This window comes from Trichogramma pretiosum, unplaced genomic scaffold (genome assembly GCF_000599845.2).
Source record: "Trichogramma pretiosum strain Unisexual culture from Peru unplaced genomic scaffold, Tpre_2.0 scaffold15, whole genome shotgun sequence".
Lineage (NCBI taxonomy): Eukaryota > Metazoa > Arthropoda > Insecta > Hymenoptera > Trichogrammatidae > Trichogramma > Trichogramma pretiosum.
Genome location: NW_019641686.1, coordinates 2,070,836 through 2,092,762, shown reverse-complemented (window position 1 = coordinate 2,092,762; position 21,927 = coordinate 2,070,836). Strand labels below are relative to the sequence as shown.

General features: G+C 40.1%; 1 protein-coding gene across 1 annotated transcript in view; it reads right to left on the bottom strand.

Annotated features, from left to right (window-relative positions):
- The window catches only part of LOC106649904 (zwei Ig domain protein zig-8-like), a 248,372-nt gene that overhangs the window by 3,986 nt on the left and 222,459 nt on the right, over positions 1-21,927 (bottom strand). Inside the window, exons 4-5 of the mRNA XM_023461249.1 lie at positions 8,850-9,069; positions 8,665-8,762 (exon numbers count right to left, since the gene is read on the bottom strand). Coding sequence (XP_023317017.1) covers positions 8,665-8,762; positions 8,850-9,069 — 318 coding nt within the window. The remainder of the gene's footprint in view (positions 1-8,664; positions 8,763-8,849; positions 9,070-21,927) is intronic.

Here is a 21,927-nt window from a genome sequence, read left to right as displayed (position 1 = left end):
AGTACGGAGCCGGGCCTCGCGCGCGCTTTTTAGCCCTATTAACTTTAACGAGCAATTTCTCAACTTTTCCCCGGCTAGCAGAAACGCGTATACTTTTTTTTCGCCGGGTATATACTACTCCAGTTTTGCTGCGCGGCAAAGTCTACTTTTGAAACAAAACTATATTCTCGTATACGTCGTGGTATATATTATACGAGGTATATTAGATTGTCAGATATTCAATGGCCTTCTTGTCTCACTCCTTTCTACATTTGGTATTAGAAAAATGTTCATACTGATATGTACGATTCATGAAAAAAAATATGAGATAGCATGGTATGGGGAGCTTAAAGCAAGTCCGAAAATATAACCCGTGAAAATCTGTATACACGAGTTGATTTTGGTCTCGGCTTTGGAGCAAGGGATGGCGCAACACGAAGATGATTTGCAGCTGTATTAGCATTACAAATATGTATCGAAGCTATGTAATAATAATCTGAAGCAGTTGGCCGCAGTGAAAGGCTCGTCCATGGATAATAGCGCGCATGCAAGCCCGTGACGGCCGCTATACGTCCATGAATGCACTTTGAGCGGTATGTATACATTCAGGCTTTGCGAGCGATCGCAAATTGCCGTCTAATGATGATACACCTGTGCTCTCGAGTTTCACGCGCGTATACGTCCGAGCAGAAGAAATAATACAAGGTTATCGTGAATTCGGCCCACTGCCAGAGAATCTATGGGCAGGCTTAGGCGCTCATGCACGAAGGGGTATGGCAGGTAGGATGTGCACACAGCCATGTTGGAGTGTTATACGCATAAAGGAACTTTCCGTAACTAAGCGTCTTCTCGAAATGCTCGTATTCGCTTTGTACGCGGTGGGCCATTTGCCAGCTGAGGTGGTGTATCGAATCCGCCATATCTGCGTCATCGTCATCATCGAGTCTTGGCTATTTGCCTTGTTTTTCCTTTCTCGTCGTCTACTTTTTATCCTTTTCTTCTCTCTTTCTTTTCTCTCCGAAGGCAACCGAATACGGGCAAATTTCAAAAATGTATCCTTACCTACTCATTCAAGTTTGCTTCGAGAGCTTTGAATAATTTTCCAAGGTACTCGCTCGAGCTCGTTCGTATTATCTAAACACGATGCGCTGCAGCTCGCACATTATGTTGCGTCGATGAAGCGATAAGCGGCCGCGCGATATGCATAAATGAAGCAGCTCTAGCCATGGGTTTATGTTGGTTGCGTAGCCATGAAGTAGCTTAGAACTCGCTCAGTGGCGCTTATTCCTTTTCAGGATCGGTCAGCAAAGCAGCTGGCAGGACAGGTAGCCGTTCGAGGTACGAGTCAGACGCGGTAAGCGTGGAACGCGCGAGGGAGAGATAAAGCCACCGCAGCAGCCGCATCATCGTCGGGGGCTGCCGGCTCTGCGGCCAGTCGCCTCCCCTACGTTATAGCCCGACGACTCATCTATCTATATATACGACGGAGTAATCAAGCTGTATACTACCGCGGCGCGGGTGCTATAGTGACTGATGCTTCGCGACGAGGCTAAAGTCATTGGTTCGCAGCCGATGTATATCTATAGTCGCTAGTTGCCGTGTCGCTGCTGTTGCTGACTAGCCGTGCTGCATAGAGCGGAAAAGGCGGGACTAATTGCCGAGTCTACTGCTGGCGCTGCTTCGAGTTGCAGACTCCGCAGTCTATATACAGCTTAGTACGCGACATATCTATAGCTCGGAGTCTCTTTCGGCGCGTCGCAGCCGAGGCCTCGCTCGATGCTCTCGAGGCTTAAGCTGTGCAAGCACCGGTAAAGAGCATCAACCTACAATACGTATATGTATATACGTAAATATATATAACACACGCTGAGCTAGACGCACGCGTACATATGCACACGTACTACACACGTATATCGTCCTGCTGACCGTATAGCTGCGCCGCGATATCGCTCCTGCAATTCGTCTTTCTCAACTGCTTCTTGCGAGCCCGAGCTTTATTGCTGGAGAGAGAGAGAGAGAGAGAGACTATAGACAAAAGTACGAGAGCGATGCTAATGTTATACCTGTCCGACCTCGAGGCGTACCTACACCCATGCCCATGAGCCATTTCACAATTTCAAAATAGTAAGGTAGAAAAATGCGTGAAAAATCAAAAGTTGAATATAGGTATTTGCGTCTTTGACCGTGTGCATCGTACAGTGGTAGTTCTAAAGCTCGGCGACTCGACGTCCACGCTAGCGACTAGCCTCACTAGACGGTAAAATTTATGCTCGCGCTCGAATATTATTGCGTGCGCCGCCCTAATGCCTTGCTCGACAGCTGTACCATGTCGAAATTTTAAATTACTCCTATCACACGAGCACCTACTAACCGAAATACATTCGAAGAGGGCTCGTAAAGTGGCTCTAGCTGGCACAACAGCTTTCAACGGGTCAACAGTTTATATTCGCTGAGCTTTGGCTTTCGGGAAATCCGGAAAAATGCCCCATACATAATTGAATCTAACTGTATATCGCAAGCTACATACACGTACGCTCTATATCATTTCACATTTTTGGGCTCGATTTTCACTCTAGCGCACGCCATCAAAATCAAAACGTAATTACCGCGCGTTACGTATTGTTGTATCGATGCTGTAATTCCTGCTCGACTCGCGGCTTTATTGGCTGCTTGGAGGCTGGAGCTCGAATCGCGCCAGCTCCGGGGGCCGTCGCGCGTATACACGGCAACAACCCGAGGCTCGTTGCATAAAACGCGAAAACTCGAACAAACAAGCTGCGCCAGCATCGTGTACACGTACACACGCGAAAAGGCTCGGAAACACCGAAAGCTCATTAAGCTCGGGGATAATGACGTTGATGATGGACTCTTCATATTATGTTATGTTATGTTTTCCATATGGGCTCGTGTGTCTACACATATATACACGAGCTCGGCAAAGCTCGTCATCTTTAGCTACAATAGGCGAGCTCGCGCGCGAGCATGAAATGTATATAGCGCACACGTACACACAGTCGGCCCATTGACACGATTTCCCTGCGCTCCGCCTATACATGTGAACAGACAAACACGCGGTGTTTCGTGCACGTGCGGGTAGTTGACTTTTTCCCCTTTCTTTCTTTCGTACCCCCCGCTGTGCCTTCGTCCTCTCTCTTTCTTTCGCGCTCTCTCCCTCATGGTGCGAGGAAAAAAGCTCGTTACTCGTCGCAGCCCCGCGCGTACTGGCCCCGACATTTTCGCATTGTTTGCGACTATTACCGAGTTTTAAAGGCGCGAGTAGAGCTTGCGCAGCGAGAACAAAATAAAAGAAGACGGCACGCGTGAGCTATCTCTCTCTCTCTCTCGCTGTTCTCTGCCACGACTATACCACTCGTTGTTGGTGTGCATACACGTAAACGCGTTTATAAAAGATTTTTCAATCTCCGTATCGCGTATATAAGGATAAAATTGCTTGGCGATTAATTAAAAAATGATAATACGCGTTTTTAATGCAAAAATTGTTTCAGCGGCAGAAGCAGAGCGTGCTCAATGTGGCTCCGCGTGGATCGTTAAGCTATCGCGCTTATATATACCGTATACACCGCAAGCTCGCACCAATATGAGAAAAAGTAGTGGTAGCCGCGCGCGCCGGTATAAGTTTCCCGACTTATGCGAGCTTATTTTATGTTTTTTTTTCTTTCACCCTCTATCTCTCAGCCCTCGCGCGAGCGTCCATGGAATATAATTTTTGATGCTAGCCAGCCCATACTCGCAAGCTCGCAAGCTCGGGTCGGCCTGCTGCTGCTGCTGGCCTGTACCGCGCGTTGTGGCGAGAAAACTCAAGGACGCATAAAATGTTAATAGTATGCAAATAGAGCTTGCGCGCACCAGAGCGAGCCTATACTCTGTGTATATATATAAGATCTGCTCGCGCATAATTAATATTAAAAGTTTGCTCCTTGCAAGGACTCGAGACTCGCGCGACGTGCGATCCCGACGCACTACCCAACGTGTGTATACTGCATAGCGTCGCGTTCAAGCCGTTATACGATAAAACTAAACGTCCAAAATTGCCCCGAGGCTAATTTTAAACTAAGGCCGGAGTATTATGTGAAAGAAAAAAGGGGCAAGAGTTTATAAGTTTCTAAGCTGGAATTTTGGCTCTAATATACGTACTCACGAGTTTTTGTGTATATTAATGTACCTGCACACACACAAACGAGCTTCGAGTCTTGAATTCAGTTTCTCACGAATGCGACGAGAGCTCGTTAAAAATTAGTGCACGCGAATATATATTTCACGTTATGGACGAACAATCCTCGTTTTGCTCAGTGGATTATAACTGCGCGCGGAGAAAGAGAGAGAGAGAAAAAAAATCCTAGGATTATCATTCGCGGGCGAAACGCGCGCTTGTCACCGTGAATATATATGCATACGAGAATGCGCCCCGCTCCGCGCAACGATAAGCTCCGCAGCGAGAGAGAGAGAGACTCGATTTTTCATCCGAAAGATTAAACGCAAACGTAATAATTGAAAGATGATTGATGATGAAAATACAGTGGGACGATGTTTGTCACGCGCGATGCGAAATCTCGCGTAATCGTAATTACGTTTATGACCTACATACGCGCTATATGGCCTGCGTGTGTGATGTATATGTATAAAATTACAGACGAGCGTTAAAATCATAATGATGAAACGGGGGGAGGGGATCATAATAGCCGCGGCACGCCTCGAAGGATAAATTGAAGCTTCGCACGCGCGGCTTCGAGTCATCGTTTGCTTATACACGCGCGTACACTAGAGGCAAATGTGGCTCGCGAGCGTAAATATCGGACGTTATATATGTGCATCGAGTCAAACAAAGTGGACGTGAGTCGGAGCTGCATATACGACACAGAGAACGAGAATCTGTGTATATAATCACAAATCGGGAGAGCAACTTTTCCACATATATTTATACGTGCAAATATATGATGCGCAAATCAAGCACAGAGCTATTTATTTACACGAATATATACGTGCTTGACCTCATTCGTGCGTACAAAGCTGTGATACGACTAAACGTCTCATAAAGGTTTTTACGTTTTTTTTTCTTTTTCATTAAAAACTTGAATAAGATTTTCAGGTGCATGCTCGCGTTAGTTCGACAACTCTTTTTTGCGCGCAAAAAAATTTTTCATTCCAATAAATAAAATCACTTTGGATATTGATCAATTTAATGTGCCCGCAGTTGCAAGCAAGCTTTTGTATTTAAATCGCGGCACACACATATGAGCCCAGCTCACGCATGTTTGGCTATTTCAATGTCACTGCGCGCGAGCACGAGTAAAATTAAATATAAGCGCGTGGAGAGAGAGGGATTTTAGCCATGTCATACAATGCTGGAATTTATCGACTTTTCTTTCTGCCTCAGTTTTGCATAATATTATATATAATGACACAAATCCGAGCTTTTGTTTGTCCGAACTAAAAGAGAGTCCACCAAATGGGCCGTTTTCTCTCTTTCTTTCTCTCCATGCGCATGAGTGAGATTTATGTATTTTGATTGTATAAGTATGAATTTATTAATATTTTATGATGATGGCTCGCGATAATGTTGATGAATTGTTCGGAAGCCCTGTGCTCGCGCGCGTACCTCGGCTAAAACTCGAGCACTCACTTAATCATTGTTATTTAATATAATCCATAATATTTTCTCTTCGACAGCTTTTTATACGTACGTCGGGGTAGAGCTACCGCTCGAACGTCACTTCTGACAGTTTAGTTCTTTCAATTTTTGACTGCAATGATTATGACAAGCGAGTTTTATGTGCGGATAATAAACGCTGCCTCGCTCGCTTTTCGCCTAATTAACATATACTCGTTTGTATACTTTTTACTTTTTAGTATCATACGAGCGAAAGCCAGCCAACTTTTCAATTCATAAAAATGTAAATTTGAAGTATGTTATACGTAATGTACATGTGTCACGTGCGAAAAAATGCGACACAAGTAAAAAGCGTTAAACATACTATTACCGCAAAAAATCTGTTCGTATTATTTGTTCAGTATATGTAATTTAAATTTTGATATAAACATTGTAAGCTTTTTTTCTATTATCTTACACGTAGACCGAGAAAATAAATATATATTGCATATTCGGTCTACGCGTGTGATCTACTCCAGGAGCTTTTACATTCAAATCCGAAATTGATTAACAAATATGCGTTATCTTCCATTTCGGGCCATTTGAATTTCAAAACGTTTGCGCTGCGCAGCGATGAATAATAAACATTATATACTGTTCCGATTTGACGCGTCACGTGCATTATCGTCCTCGTCTATATAAAGCGCGAGAACAGCCGAAATCAATATTAAAAACAGAGAACTAGAGTAATCGATCCTGTAGCAGGTCGGTGAAATTGCGCGATAGGTATTATAGTATATATGCCATTATTACAATATGAAATAAAGCCTACCTCTCAATCGCGTATCGAATCATCGAGCTTCATCGATTTTTCTTCTTTTTTTTCTTATTTTTTTCGGTGTAATTAGCGAAAAATTTAATTACTGCTCGGTGCAGAGAAACTTTCCGCGTGTCTATATAGTTTTTTGTGCGGATTTCGTATAGACACATCGGGGGCCGTGCATTTTCCACTGCATTATTACTTTTTGAACTTTATACACTCTGGCTTACAATATACGCGCGTGAGTAAGCCATGCTGCGCAATGCTTGGGAGCTGCCATATAATATTATTTTACGATAGATCAAAATTCTATGAAAAAAAAATTTGTCAAAGTTTTCAAATTAACGCAACCAATAAGTCAAATTCTTGAGTAGACAATAAACGCGCGTTGATTTCGAGCGTAAAGTGAAAATTCACCTCCAAAATTGATATGCATCAAGCTCTTCTCTCGGGGTAAGTTTCGTGAAAATGTAAATACATTTACCGTGTATATATATACGTAGGTAGCTACGCGCGCATTCGGAAATTCATTTGTCTAACGGCATTTCAATGAGAGCTGCTGCGCAGCATCGCAGACCAGAAGGAGTGCGTGTGTGTTTGTGTGTGTCTGTGTGTGTGCTACGCGCGAAGAGCAGACTCGAGGAGTAGAGGTTGCGCAAGCTGAAAGTAGCACACACACACACACACACGCACGACTTTATACCACTAGATGAATAGACTCGTATTTATTTTTACGCTCGTACGTGCATCAGGTTAATCACGTATTGACGTGAGTGTACACAGACACACATGAATAATTACATTGATAAGGTTTGCAGAAAATTTCAATTTAATTAAAAAATCACATTAGATTTGCAGGGCGCATGAAATTTTTTTTTACAATAATGTCGTATAAATGATCTATTGAAAAATAAGATACTATTGTTTGTAGAATTTTAAATTTAATAAAGTTATTTTAAGCGTGTAAAAAAAAAGTTACAATAGCAAACCCTCTTTTTATGTAACAAGAGAATGATATAAACGTGAATATTTGTGTTTTAGGAATGCTTAATAATAGTTTTAAGTCGCTAAGCAAGTACGATAAAAATTTTTTCAATGCCTATGCTTACAATATTGATTTAAAATCCATTTTATTTTATACCGAGAGCATGAAGGGTAAAAAGTAAATTTGTCACTTTTATAACGCTTACTAAAATTTTTCATAAGGTATTTCAAGTACCGGATTTATCAAGGAATTTTGTTATTTTGTAAAAAAGCTCGACGATAACGAAACATTGTCAAATATTGAAGTCTCGTATCGAAATAAATGAAGATCAAAAATGTCGATGGAAAAAAAGAAAAACTCGACTTATTATTGTCATGGAGTATGCATAGTTTGCAATATCTGCGTAAAAAGAAGAAGAACGGATAAAAAGCAAAATATTGAATCTCGTATGAGCACCCCCGTAGAGTAAAACTTTTCACGCTTTTTTCGAAAAAAAGAAGAAAATTTTTTTGGTCATTGAAATTTTTTTGAGGAAAAGTATGAAATTTTTAGATTTCTTTTCTTTTTAGGAAAATAAAACAAAATAGAACAAGAAGACTCGAAAAAATATAACCATTTAGATTCAAAATTTCATTACATCAAAAGCTGATTTTTATTAAAAGGTTTACAGGGGGCAAAAAATCGAATAAGTTTTCATTCCATTTCTAAATATATATGTGTATTTAAAAAAAAATGTCTTTACCCATCGTATTATTCAGAGCAAACCAATTAAGCTAGAACCTTCAGGTGGTATACTCTCCTTCGAAATATTACTGATTACGGTCGCAACCTCGGGTGAGGTGGAAAGATGAAGGAAAATCTTTTTTAAAAATTAAATAAAATTTTTTTTTGATTCTAAACCTTCTATATATAAGCCTTCAATGTAAGTAAAGTTCAAACAGAGTCCACGGAAAAGTGAGCTTTTCAATAAACATTTCATTTAGCAATTTTCACCAACTATTCTTTTCTTAAAACCTACTCAGAAGTCTGGAAATGATGAAAACTTAAGGTTTCGCAAGTATTCCAGAGAACTATAAACCGTTTGAATTTCAAAAAATTGTTAGGTAGAATTTCCATTCTCAGACTACTGTGTAGAGCTTGTAATATAATATGGTAAGAACGAAACCCCCTTGATCATATCAATATAATTGAATAGTCTATGAAAAAATAAAGAAAATTTATAAATCAATCCAGCCGATGATAATTAAAGCGATATAAAGGGCGAATGCTTACCATTGATAACGTGAACGTTGACACTGGCCCTCTTCGCAGCCGTCGGTACGCAACTGTAGTTCCCGCTATCTGACGATCTTATTCGATTTATTTTTAATCTAAAAGAAAACGATGTAAGGTGAAATAAGTTAAAAACAAATTTTCAGGCCCTTGATTACGCCATGAATGTATCATATGTATCATACCTCGACGTGAGTGCGTCGCTCCACTCGGTTTCAACCATGATGCGCGGCTCGGTCTCGATGTCGTTGTCGGGCAGTATCGAGGTCGTGACCGGACTGTCGCCGCGATACCAGTTGACGGTGCCGAGATTGTGTGGTCCCTGTGACATGACGCAGGTGAGGGTCAGCGAACTGCCGGTCTTCACGATGATGTCCGCCGCCCCCGTTATTCTCGCTCGGGCCTCTGCAATACATAACGACGTCTTTTAAATCAGGATTTATATATGCACACCAAGTTATAGATGTATACTCTCATATCGTGGAATAGCTATAGCAGCTCTTGGAAAGCAAGTGCGCGAGATACGCAGCTGCATACGTAGATATTACAGGTTTGCGAGAGCCAACGGGGATATCGAAATCTGGCAGGCGCTCCAGCTGTGTACAACGCACTGCGCCAGCGGCAGCTTATATATATCGCTAGGATAACAGCCTGGATTTGGTTCGTGCACGCACACATACGGACGAAGACTGCGCGAGGCAAAGGAGTTACTCCTGTTACTACTATAACTGCATTTACATCTCAGGATATATATATATAATATTGATACAAGATATAATATAGGGCCCCGAGCGAGAAGATTCCCAGCTCTCCATCTTTTTGAACCGATAAAATCGAAATTCGAACGCGATAAAATGAAGAGATTGAAACCTTTAAAACATATAATTTTATCGGAATTAATGTCGACGATCATATACGATTATTCGAATTTTCGTATGTATCATAAAAGATCCCTCCGCGAAGTTGAGGATTTCATAAGCTATTTGAAGTTTATTGTTCAAATTCAACCATACCTATGCAGTGCAACTTACTATACTCGAGAGCAAGGGGGCTGACTGAGGGGAAAACAGCCATGAGTGGCACTTATAGGGCTCAACGCTATTGTAATGTTATGTCACGTGGCCATGTTATGAGGAAAGTCATAAATACAGCAGAAGCGCACCTCGAGTGTATAATATTCATTACGAAATCAAGCATTGTAAAATAGTCTTGCTTATAAGGACAAGATACTTCTTGTGTACCTTTATGCTCCTCGCTGGCGCAACTTGGAAACTCTATAACGCGACGCGTGATTATGCTGTTATAAGTTTCTCCAATACTTCGTCGTGATTATTAAAGATTCTCCCGAAGGTTGCGCAGTTGCGGCACGTCTTGTTAAAAGCCCCAATCGATCGAGAAATTTTAAAATATTCCTATCTTTGCGTGCGATAAGCCTGTTTAATTATAGAGAAAAGGAAACGTTTGTCGTTGAGTGTCAAGGCGTGTAACACAAAAAAATATGCACCCAGATAAATTGCGTCAGCTCTTGTTTAAAATAAATAAAGAGGTAGCACGCGACGAAGACAACGATGCCACCGTAAAGCTAGGGCGCGTAATAAAAGGGCTCTTGCGCGTAGTATAAAAAAAAATAAAGAAGAAAGAAAGAGAGCAAAGAGAAAAATCTCGCGCTTCGTATACGAGTGCGCGTCGGCTTTAAAACTCTTCATTCATATATGGCCGACTCTCTATGAAATCGAAGGGTCAATTAGTATATTTTATATTTTTGAAGTTAACTGACAAAGCACCGTGGTGAAGCCAAGGCTGATAATCGTGTAACCTGAGACTTTCCAGTATTCACATTTTACGTGCAAATACAATTTTTTGTGAATCCCCAGCCTAAAGTAATATTTTGAATAAATTGTTTTTTCTTTTTTCATGATGAATGTATTGTTTTTAATGCCATTTTTATCCCCAAAAGCTATAAAAAATTTTTGGATGGTCTATTACCCCTTTTCAGAGGAAACAAATTTGGAGTTTTTTTTTAAATTACTTACAAACAAGCACTTACAAAAAAAATAACCACTGAATCACACAGATGCTTCGCCTTGTTTATGAAACACATAATTTTATGAACCAAGGCAAAAAACTATTAAATAGGCCGGCAGATTTTGGTTACACAGCAATCAAGAATTCCGAGTTTTCTTGCTGCGCAGAGGGACTTTTACTGGAAATAGTCCCAATTTTCTTAAAAATACTCTTGAAGGATTTGAGCATTATGAAAACTTGTTTCTACAGAGAGAAACATAAAAGTCAAAGTCGAGTTTTGGGGCATAGCATTTGACGCGATTTGGCCCATATGTATACGTCTGTCTGTTTCTCTTACGGTCGTAGTAGATCTATATACTTTGTCCCTTTTTCTCTGTCTCTGTTTAGACTACCGCCTGCCTGCGCACACGTGAGAATGAAAATCGTGCGGCCGCGCTCGTTCACGAGCTTTTTTATCGTCGTACTTTCACTCCTTTTAAATCTGTCTGTGCCGCAAGTAGTGGAGGTGGTAGCAAATTCCCTCCCCCCATTCTCTTTGACTCGTACATAAATGTATATATTTTTTTAATGGACTACTCGGTGCGAGATGTTTTCCTCCGTTCTCTTATCTTCGTCGCGCAGACCGCGAGATCAAATGAGAATTGTGCATACAGCAACTCTGCGCAACTCTGCGCGGGCAATCTATACGCGGACTATTTTCTGCAATTGCTGCTGCGCACGTGTAGTATAATTAATATATCGTGTAACGTATAGAACCGTACAGTGCGTATATAATTGTTGCTCACGTGGCGATTTTTGGTGTATCGTAAATTGCCCGCGCACAGCTCCGATTCCGAGTATTACGTGTACAAAAGAGACTGCTCTGGTACAGCATCGAGCAGCAGCTTCGAGAAAATGTAGTGTCATTAACGAGCTATTCAAGTTGAGCTCGTTTGTTGCTAGAAAGAGGGAGCTTGCGGACGAAAGCTCTTAAAAGTGAAACAGCTGCCGGTGCTGCTGTTGCTTGCTTGGTAAAGATGAAGCGTTACACGTGACCATTTTTAGAGATGATATAGTTTTCCAATGGCACCCAAGCACTGTGAAAGGATATACAAAGTTTCGATGGTGAAAAAAAAAAGATAAATTGTAAAGGGTTACTTGGAGCATTTTCAAGAGCAATAATCGTGTATCTCTTGAGTAAGTTATAAGAGGACGGCAACTTTCTCTCTTCTGTCTCTTTACTCTCTGCGCCTTCGATGCAAGTTTTTTTTTAAAAGATACCATTCGAGAGGCAACATCGGAAAGGGAGAAAAAAAGCTTTTCTCATCAAGTGGCTATTTATTAAGTCATATTGCGTACATATAAACTGTTAATAGAAAAAAATTTACTTCCAAAGGTGCTACAAAAAGGGACAGAAAGTGAAATCTCGAGATGCGGCAACAGTTACAGGAGCAAGTGTGCGAGCTATTCGATTGCTTTTTTTCACCTAGATGAGTGACTTTTATGGAACAAAACGTATTTTCTGCTCTCGGTTAAATTATTGAACAGTTAAAAGTTACGATAAAAAATTATTGTATATAAGTATGTTTATAACTATAGATAGATATCTATATTTTAAATTTGAATACAAAATAAATTTTCGATTTTATGGTGAAACAATCATTCAAGCTAATTTAAAAAAAATATAAATGAAGTCTTTAAGGCGAGTAGGGGAATTAAACATTTTTACATAACTATTTATTGTATTATTCTCAAAAAGTGAAAACAATTTTTTTTATATATCAGCCTTTTTCAATAGCTTATTTGGAATTAATATTTTGATTATTAATGGACAGTATGTGGTTTCATTTGGTTCGATGGACAATTGACATAAGATCAATCTTAATTACTTACACATAAAATTTAATAGAATATTTTATTCATTTTTAATTATATTGAGCTCTATAGTACTGTAACTCTATATTTTACTGTTTTTGTGCATGTAAATGGTTGCAGTGCTTCCGAATGAGTGATTGAAAAAGGCTATTATGACTGTCACCTAAAAAAATTATTTTCATTTTTTGAACCTAATACTGTAAATGGTAATTTGAAAATATTTAAGCACCCTATTAGTCCTTAATTAAAGAAACGAAAATACGAAAAAATGAAAAAAAAAATTTTTTAATAAAAAAAAATTAATTAAAATATCAACGGGAAGATATAACGCCTGATGTTATATTACCACATTAATGCATCCACTATATTAGTTTACTCTATCATAGCTGCAGTTTCATAAATTCCAATTAATATTTAAATACCTTAATTAACATGTTTGAATATGTGACATATGAACTCGATTTAATTTTAAATCTAACTCTTGGCTAGTTTAATTTTTTTAAGTCAATTTAAAGATTAATTCCATAATTAAAATTTTGAATAGGGTCTTTTAGTTCCCGAGAATTACGATTCTAAATAATATTGAGACTATTGTATTTCACATTAGTCACGATTAAAATTGAAAATTGTAAACTTTGACCTCCAAAAGTTATGGCGTAATCGATTGAAATAGTGCCACATGCTCGTAAGAATTTCTTTCCATATCAGGGTTGTCAGGCAAAGAGAGGGGAGATAAGGTGAGATAAAGAGAGGAGAAGGAGATTTACGCCAAAGTTTCAAGCCGATTATTTCTCGTCTCACGCCGGCGATTACCCTTCTTAGTCTTTAAACTTTAATAATCTTCTTTTCAGTCACATTTTCTTATTTCGAATCTTTTCAATTTAATTGAAAACGGGTGAGTATCAGTTATTCATCGTGCTGCTTTAGAATCTTGATAATGTATATGATATTTAGTCAAATCACTCAATGCCAAGCCAAAAACTTTTTTCCTAACTCTCTTCATCTCTCTGTCTTATACGCGTTCATTGATAAAAGTTTTTCATCCTCTTATATTTCGCAGCTTATGTACCGCAGAGAATACACGGATTCCACAGCAGTGCGACGAACAAAATTTTTTCAATTATTCATTTTAATTCAATTATTCAACGCTCTGAATAGGTGATAATTGTCACTTCATGAATTTATTATTAAAATTGCAATAAAATTGAATACGACCTCTGGATGGTAGTTTTCTTTTTTTTCTTTAATGTTATCAAAATAATTAGTCAGGCAGCTCTCTCTGCTCATAAAAAAGGTAATGTTTCATAGCGAACCTTTGCCATGAACGGAATCATTTATCTCTAAATTTTCTCTGCAGCGTATACAACAAACGTCGGTCAAAGAATACTGCTGAGGAGAAAAGTAGAGAAAAAAAGAAAAGAGATTTGTGCCTGCCGTTGACCTAATTTTCTTTTTTCTTGGCACTGTAAGATTTTAGCTGAATGTTAAATCTTATGAGTTTAGCTAATTGTTAAAAATTTGCACCTATGGATTTACAATGATATTATAATTAAAACGAATTTCGAACCATCAATCATTATTGTACTTCGATTGAAAGGCAATCGCTCGGGGCATTATTGGAGTAGCTTTTGGCATCACCAACTTTCAGACAAAAAAATTTGTTTCATAAGCGAAAAAAATAATAAGGAAAGAAAAACAAATGCACACAATAATCATAAAAACATTTAAAAATTAAATACTTTTATCACTGTCTAAAAGTAAAATCCTCAAGACTACCTTACATCTTACGCTTATATAATACGACGCGTCATCTCAAAAGTATGAAACAAGAATAGAAGTGATGTTATACATCTACAAGAGCGCGAGCAGATAGCAGCAGTAGCACAAGGCGCCAGAAGAATAAAAAACCTCGAGTAGTACCTCTCACGCTCGTAAACCAGAAAAATTTTAAATATTAACCTCTTGCAATGTTGCAGGCTAGAGGGATGAAGTTCTTCCTCGCTGTCTTCACTTGTACAAGACAAAGCAGCAGCAGCAGTAGTCAGCGACGTAACAGAATCAAAAAGACAGTTTTGCCAAGCAGTACGCGCACGCAGCTATCCCCCCGCGTGCACGTGCCAAGTTTCTTTCTCTTTCTCTCTCTCTCTCTCGCTTTTCTTTTTTCTCTTTTTTTTCAATGCCTATATACCTACATTTATGTACGAGTATATAGACTGCAAGGTATAAGGTAAAAACTTTGTGCTATATTCCTTAGAACAACCAGTTGAAAAAAAAAGTCGTGAGTTTTTAAGCTTACACTTGTGCATCGTGAACGAAGTAAACAGACGTTAGTTTTTTTTTGTTATTTTTTTTCTACGATCCTCAACGACTTTTTAATACCAGGCAAAAAAAGGTATTTTAAAAGTATTTTGATCTGGGGACAAATTCGGTGCGTAGCTTACAATATACACACCTGCGACCCTCGTACTCAATTGCACACGAGCGAGCTTACATACAGTGGGAGGCAAAAAATCGCGCACAACGCAGCATGTTTACTCGCAAGCTTCAGCCCGCTCATGTAAGCAAACAAGTGCGATCTCTTATCTCTTTTTTTTTGTTCACCTCGGACGAGCGAACGTGACAATGATTCACCTGCGATGAGATACAGTGTACGCACGCAGACATGGTTGCGGTATGAGGCCTTTTTTATTTTATTTTTTGTGACGCGTCAGTAAATTGTTTTAGAAAATGCGATGCCTCGCAACGAGCCTGTACACGCCATCGTTGTTCTGTTTATTATTTCGTTATTACCGTGTTCAAAGCTCAAGCTCGTGAAGTTGAACCATGTTTCATTTACTTGCAAATGTAATGGCTCCGTCATAAATGCGGCCATTTTCAATTTATTTCGAATAAAAAGTCTTTTTAGGACAATTTCTTGTAACGACGCTCGTTAAAATTTCAATTTATTTATTTGTCCCTAACCAACGTGCGTTAAATATCGTGACCCAAATATTTTACAAGATTACACAGACATTTTCAACAAAAGTTTTATCTTTTCATTCTACGTTAATCGCTGTACCTCGCCTCGTATACAATATTGGTTATTAAAACGACCTCGAACTCTCTTTCTCTCTCTTTCTTTGCGTTGACAAGAGTGTATTATTTCCATCTTAACACGATTCACAATAACGATTTCTTGCCAGCTCTTTGATGAGAAATCCCTGAAGAGATGATTTTGTCCCTAAAGATATTTTTATTATACTGTACATTACACGACTAGGATGTAGAGGGAACATGGTATTCGTTTATCAGCTGGGAGAGCTCGCGGCGATGCATCGTACATGAAAAAAGAAGATATATATCGGGACCTGTAAAGGCGCTCGTGTACAGAAAGGAAACGACCTTACTTTTACGAGAATTGAAAGCGAGTAATTTCCCACTATTACTCGTGGCTGTGCGTTTTCACCGATGTACATGCACGCGAGCCTGCACCTTTATCTATAGATTTTTCCTTTTTTCCTCCATAAAACAAGAAATACGTATATACAATTATACATATGTGTGGGGAAACGTCGCACACGTGCACCTGAGAGTCGAAGATTTTATTAAGTCCTCGACAGTTATCATTCTCGTACTTTTATTATTTTTATTTCATAAATTAAAAATTAATATCGAAGTCGTGCGTTTTTTCCGAGATAAGTTTTTCTGTTTTTCTTTTTTTCTGGTAGAGCCCGCATCGGCGCGAATCGCGCATAATTTATTCGATGATCGATCGACGGAGCGGTATGTATACCGAGCGAGAGGATCTCGCGCAAGCTCGAATTCAATAGTATAAATTTCGCTCTCGGCAATCGGAGAAATTTAAAAAGGTATTAAGCGCGCGGAAAAAAGTATACGCGTGCACGTGCGCGCGTGGGCGGGCTGCGAGATTTAAATGCGCGAATGTATATGAATCGAGCTCGAGCTTTGTCGATGTCCTTCGGTTTTTTATTTTACGTAATAAAATAAGAAGTAATGCGTAACTGTGCACCAGGGTCTCTGGGAATCGACACACGAATGCATTATAATATTTATGCATTTATCGAAAAAATATTAGCTCACGCGAAGCGCGAACGTTGCCAATTTCCATGGCTGCGTCAACTTGGTTTTGCGTTAGGCCAAAGTTCATCGTAATTGAAACTCGAAATAAGTTCGCTCATTATCGATCAATTGATATTAAAGTATATTAGAGTATATATGTACTAGGACGATGTATATCGATGCGTACTCGTATACGATATCGATACAAATCGAGAACACTCGGTAGATGACTTTAGTGCAATGTTCGCGCCAACTTGAAAGATTGATGCACGCAACATTTTTTTTTCCTTTCATCGCCGTCAAACCGCGAAACATCGAGTACTGTCGATAGTTTGAAAAATGCCATTAAGCACCGATACATAGATATAGAATGCGTATACGAAGGGGTCAACGGCTATACGCACGCATGCACGGGATCGTTCGATCGGGGAGGGAGAGCGAAATTCATCGCGCGCCATCCTCGATTCGTCGTTAACATCGATGCTGCATTCTCTGCTGGCCTACAGCGCGCGGATGGCATCGACTCGGCATTACGTCGGCATATTCGCCAGCGCCGATACATGTATCCGCGCGCGAGATACGATATATATCTATTACAACGTCTCATCTCTCTGGCGAGGGCATAACACCGTTGTAGGTATATATAGGCAGGTTTAGCGCAGTAATTGCCCGGTCTAATACTCGCGTCGCGTACACACGTATACGCGCACACGAGTGTAGGATATTGCAGCATAGATGTTGCCGTGCACATCCTCGAGCTCTCGCTGTGGCTGCGCGCGTGTTGGCGCAACTCTCTGTACGTACGTATGCGGCTCGGGACTGTGTCGTCGAGGAGGATCGGCGTTTTCGCACGTCCATTTGTCATTGCGCGCCTACTCCTATCCCATAATATAAATCACTCGAGTGTAGCGTATATAAACTGGTGTATAGCGAGCTCCCGCTGCACCCATACCTGTATACAATGCCTTCCTCCTACTGTCCGCTCCACTGTAGTGCCGCTATACGTTATTCCATATACAAGCTTACACACGCACGTACACACATGCACACAGTCGTTATAAATGCGATTAAGCTTTGAGCTCGTTCTATATATCGTCGCCTAGCTAGTATACCCTATTTACTATATGTATATTCCAAGGTAGCCGGCCCGTAGACTAGGCTTGCACTTCCGTCTCCAGCTCTCAGCTGGCTCTCCGTGGACATAATGGCAATTTGCTTTGGCCCGTTTGCTTTGCAGCTCGATTTATCTTAGTCTTGTTATGTTTATCGCGAAGAAAACTCTAGCTGTGAATCTAGCTGCGCACGTGTGGATCGTTACACGAGAGGGAAATTTTTCAATTCTCACCTAAGCGCGAATCGACTCGATCAGTCATTTTAAAATGTTCGCGATAGGGCCTAGCTTATCCTTTTTTTTTTTAAATCGCTTAACTCTCTCAGTCTCAAAATGTCGTAAAATCATAGATGATGTGTATCGGCGTGACCCACAGGTGCAGCCTATCGATGATAAGATATTTGTCGCTCGATCGAAGCATACGTACAATATACGTGGTGACGTCTAATTTTCTGCTCTATCGAGGTCTTTTCAACGCGTCACGAGCTAACGACTTATTGACTCTCCTCCTCCTCCTCCTCCTGCTCGTTCTCTTTTTTTTTCTTCTCTGATCTATCTTCGGCTCGCGTGTGCAGTGCAAGCAGTCAAATACATTATATATCTATATCCGCGCTTATATACGGCTTCTCTCCTCGTGCACTTGCCGCTACGTGTACGTGATAAATGACCAATGTTGACAGGGCACATTTTTGCGCCCTCCTCCTAAGCGCTCACATAAGAATTTTCCTCGAGGAATTTTTCGATTTATATCTCTCTATTACCGTATGTACATGTAGCTTCGTAATGGGTACAGCCGAGTTTATCATCTAGTGGCTGAGCTGCGCGCGCCAACTGTTTGGACCTAACTTTTCCACTCTACTTTCTCGTAGTGCTATAATATACACGCGCGCATCAATCGTATCCTCATTATAAAGACCGGAGGCGGAGGTTTAAATCGCGCACGTGGGGCAAGCTAGTCTTTTCTCACTCTTGCTCTCTTTCTCTCTTTTGTTCCAGTTCTTTCGGCCCCCATTGGGACATATATTTTTTGCTATGCCGGCTGCGCAACAAACGCGAGGCCTGCAAACCTAAGCGTATATATATAAAGGGCGCAACGATCGATAATAGCAGAGCCCGCGCGTATTTATATAAGCTGCGCACTCGAATAAAAGAAAACATTTAGTACTATCCAGCTGACGTAGGGGCTAAAGTCAGTGTTCGGTTGCAGCAGCAGTAGCGGGCTCGAACAATCGCGTCGCTGATGAAAATCGTTGCTCGGACAATAGACCGACTCCCTATAGGTATATACAGCTCGCGTGCTATGTAAGCAGTCGTGCGCGCGAATCTTTGGGCCTCCCAAACGAATCGGCGACAGGCGCAAAACTTCACGTGCTTCTCCTTCGCTTCCTCGCCGTCTCTTTCTTGTGCGCGCGGCGTGCTGCATTAATGCTTCTCGCGCTCCGCTTCGCCGCTATATGTATGTAGGTGAATTCGCTTGGCAGAGCTTTTCATAGCGCCCGCCCGCCCGCGTATGGCTCACCTATATATATATACTCCTGGGCTTTTTCCGCGTACAGCGTGTTTTATTTCGAGTCGAATGCTCGCACTGAAAAGGGGGAGCGAAGTTCAATGTCGTGGAAGCTTGTATATCACGTTATAGCTCGTGTTTTATATATATATGTAAAGCAAGTTGCTCGCTCTCCGGGTGCTTTTAATGCGTGCAGCCCTCTCCTTCTCTTCGCGACGCGATGCAATAATTTCTCGCATTGTGGTAAAAGCTTCGCTCCCCCGCGCGCGCCTGAGCGGTTTGTAGTCCAATGACTTTTAACGATCTTAGAGCCGCTACTGTTAAAGCTCGCGCTGCGTATACAGAGTTTTATTCCTTGTTTACCCTGAGCTCGACGTTTAACTTTGAATTTGCAGCTATTACACTTCAGCGGATATATACATATAATCAGAGCGACGCTGTGCCGATTTTTTATCGCGAAATTCTCCAAATTAAACAACTTTTGCCAATAGCTTCGGCTAAATAATTACAAGGAAAGAACGAACTATTTCAATATCAATTATTGCTAGCTGCACGTGATACGCCGGAGAAGCTGGTACGACTGCTGCCCGAGTTCGCCACAGAACGACGTTGAAAAGTTCTCAATTAATGAAAACCAGCCGAGAGAATTGAATCGCGAGCTCAGAGTGAGAGCGAGTGAGCTATCTCTCGGGTGCGGGCGAAAAAGCACGCCATCCGATTTGACCAAAGAAATTTGCAGTCGAGATGAGCAACTTAGATTGCTTTGTGTATCTCCTGATTTATATACATCTGTATAGAATATCTCTTTGCAAAAAAAGGGTAATACGAACTTGTTCGTTTCTTATGTCAAATAAATCTGGCTATGTCGCATACCTTTTACAACACCCATGAAATAATTTCGGTTCCCTCGCTTTGAAAAAAGGTATTTTCCATTTGACTCGACCACTCCGAATTGCCCTTGATATAGTTCAGGACATTTGAAAAGTGTTGCAAATATTTCATTTCATACTAGTCTTAGAAAAATTCAAATTTTATATCCTTCAATTTCAACGAGTGCGAGGCTTTCAACACTCAAATTTGAATGTACGTTAACTGTGCAATTTGAATTGGATACTTTTATTTCAGCATTAATATCTAACACATCAGTACTTTTCTACCTAACACAAAGATTTTTCTCATTCATTTCATTCCATTTATTCATTTCATTACTATTATAGCATTCAAATAGGTATAATATACATTTTGTTCTTAAAAAAAGAATTAACCAGAGATTTCACTTTTATATGTTTTTAGATTAAAAATTTTTAACTCTTTTTCAAGTGAGTTCCTACTTACAGAGCTTCATTGTCTTAGCAGAAAATGAATGGCATTCGTTGTTTTACAGGAATTTCTGTACACGCTATTATATGATAGCGAACGAGCGAGTTATATAAGCCTCGAGAGAGTCTCAGAGTTCGTCGATGAAAGTGTACAGTCGGATAAATGAATATGAAACCCGAATATTAGCGACGGAGTTTGCCGAAGAAGAAGTTCGAGTGGTTTTCGAGAGTCGAGTTTGCGAACAGTGAAATGTAAATTTTGGGAATTCTAAAGACGATGGATTTTGATTAAACTAATAATATACCCGATTATGAATGAAAAGAATTAAGCATTGAACTAGCTGAATAATAATTTCTTCTTATCCATGAGTCATGCATAATTAATTTTATTCGTAAAAAAATGCGAGTGGTGTAATTGTCACTGCAATCATTGCCGCATTACTCATACAATTCGATGGTAGAAGAGGACAAAAAAATACCGAGAAAATCGGTGAACATGATACACATATCCATTCATCCATTCTATACATCCTTTCCAGTTATATATAATTTATACAGAACAAAAGCGAGCCAATGTACATACAAGAGGTATAAAATTCATGAAGTATAAAAGAAAGAGAAAGGAAGAAATATGAAACGAGCAAACACGAGCGACACAGAGCAAATGCGAAAAAAAAAATTAATTGAAATTCTTCCGTTCGATGGATAGGGTCGTGAATACACACGCCTCGACATGGCGTTTCAAACCTCATCACAGATTCATTGACTCACTTCATTACTATCTGTAGCTATATTGTTGATATATAATCACTATGTAGAAGTAGCAGTTCGAGTTTTACAGGTAGCCCGATAGAAATTTGAGGAATTCAGTCAGACCAATTTGTACTTAGTGCAATTCATTGATCAATATTTCTAGCATATGAATTTGTGATTTCGCAACGAATTTCAATGTTAAAAGATCTGCACAGTTTGTAGCAATTTATTATTGACAAAATGTAATTAAACCAGATTCGATGCAAGTCTCAAATTATCCGCTATCAGAGTCGAGTACGGAATCATAAACGTAATATCATCGTGACACCGATACCGCGTACTAGTCACGAACATAATGAGCATAAATATAGAACTCTACTTATAGGTGTAGGAAGAGAGAATTTCGTAACTAACCCGGAACGTTTGTGTATACTTTACGCACTAGCACATGTAAACATATACCCAAATTCAGATTCACATGTATGCAGTCGAAATGATATCTGTTGCATGAATATTACCTACACACGAGCATCTACTCGCTTGATACAATGTAAGAGCTACATTTCTCTCGCGGTAATGAGACTCACGGAACGAGAAATTCAGAAAGTCAAACGATGCCCCCCCCCCCCCCCCCC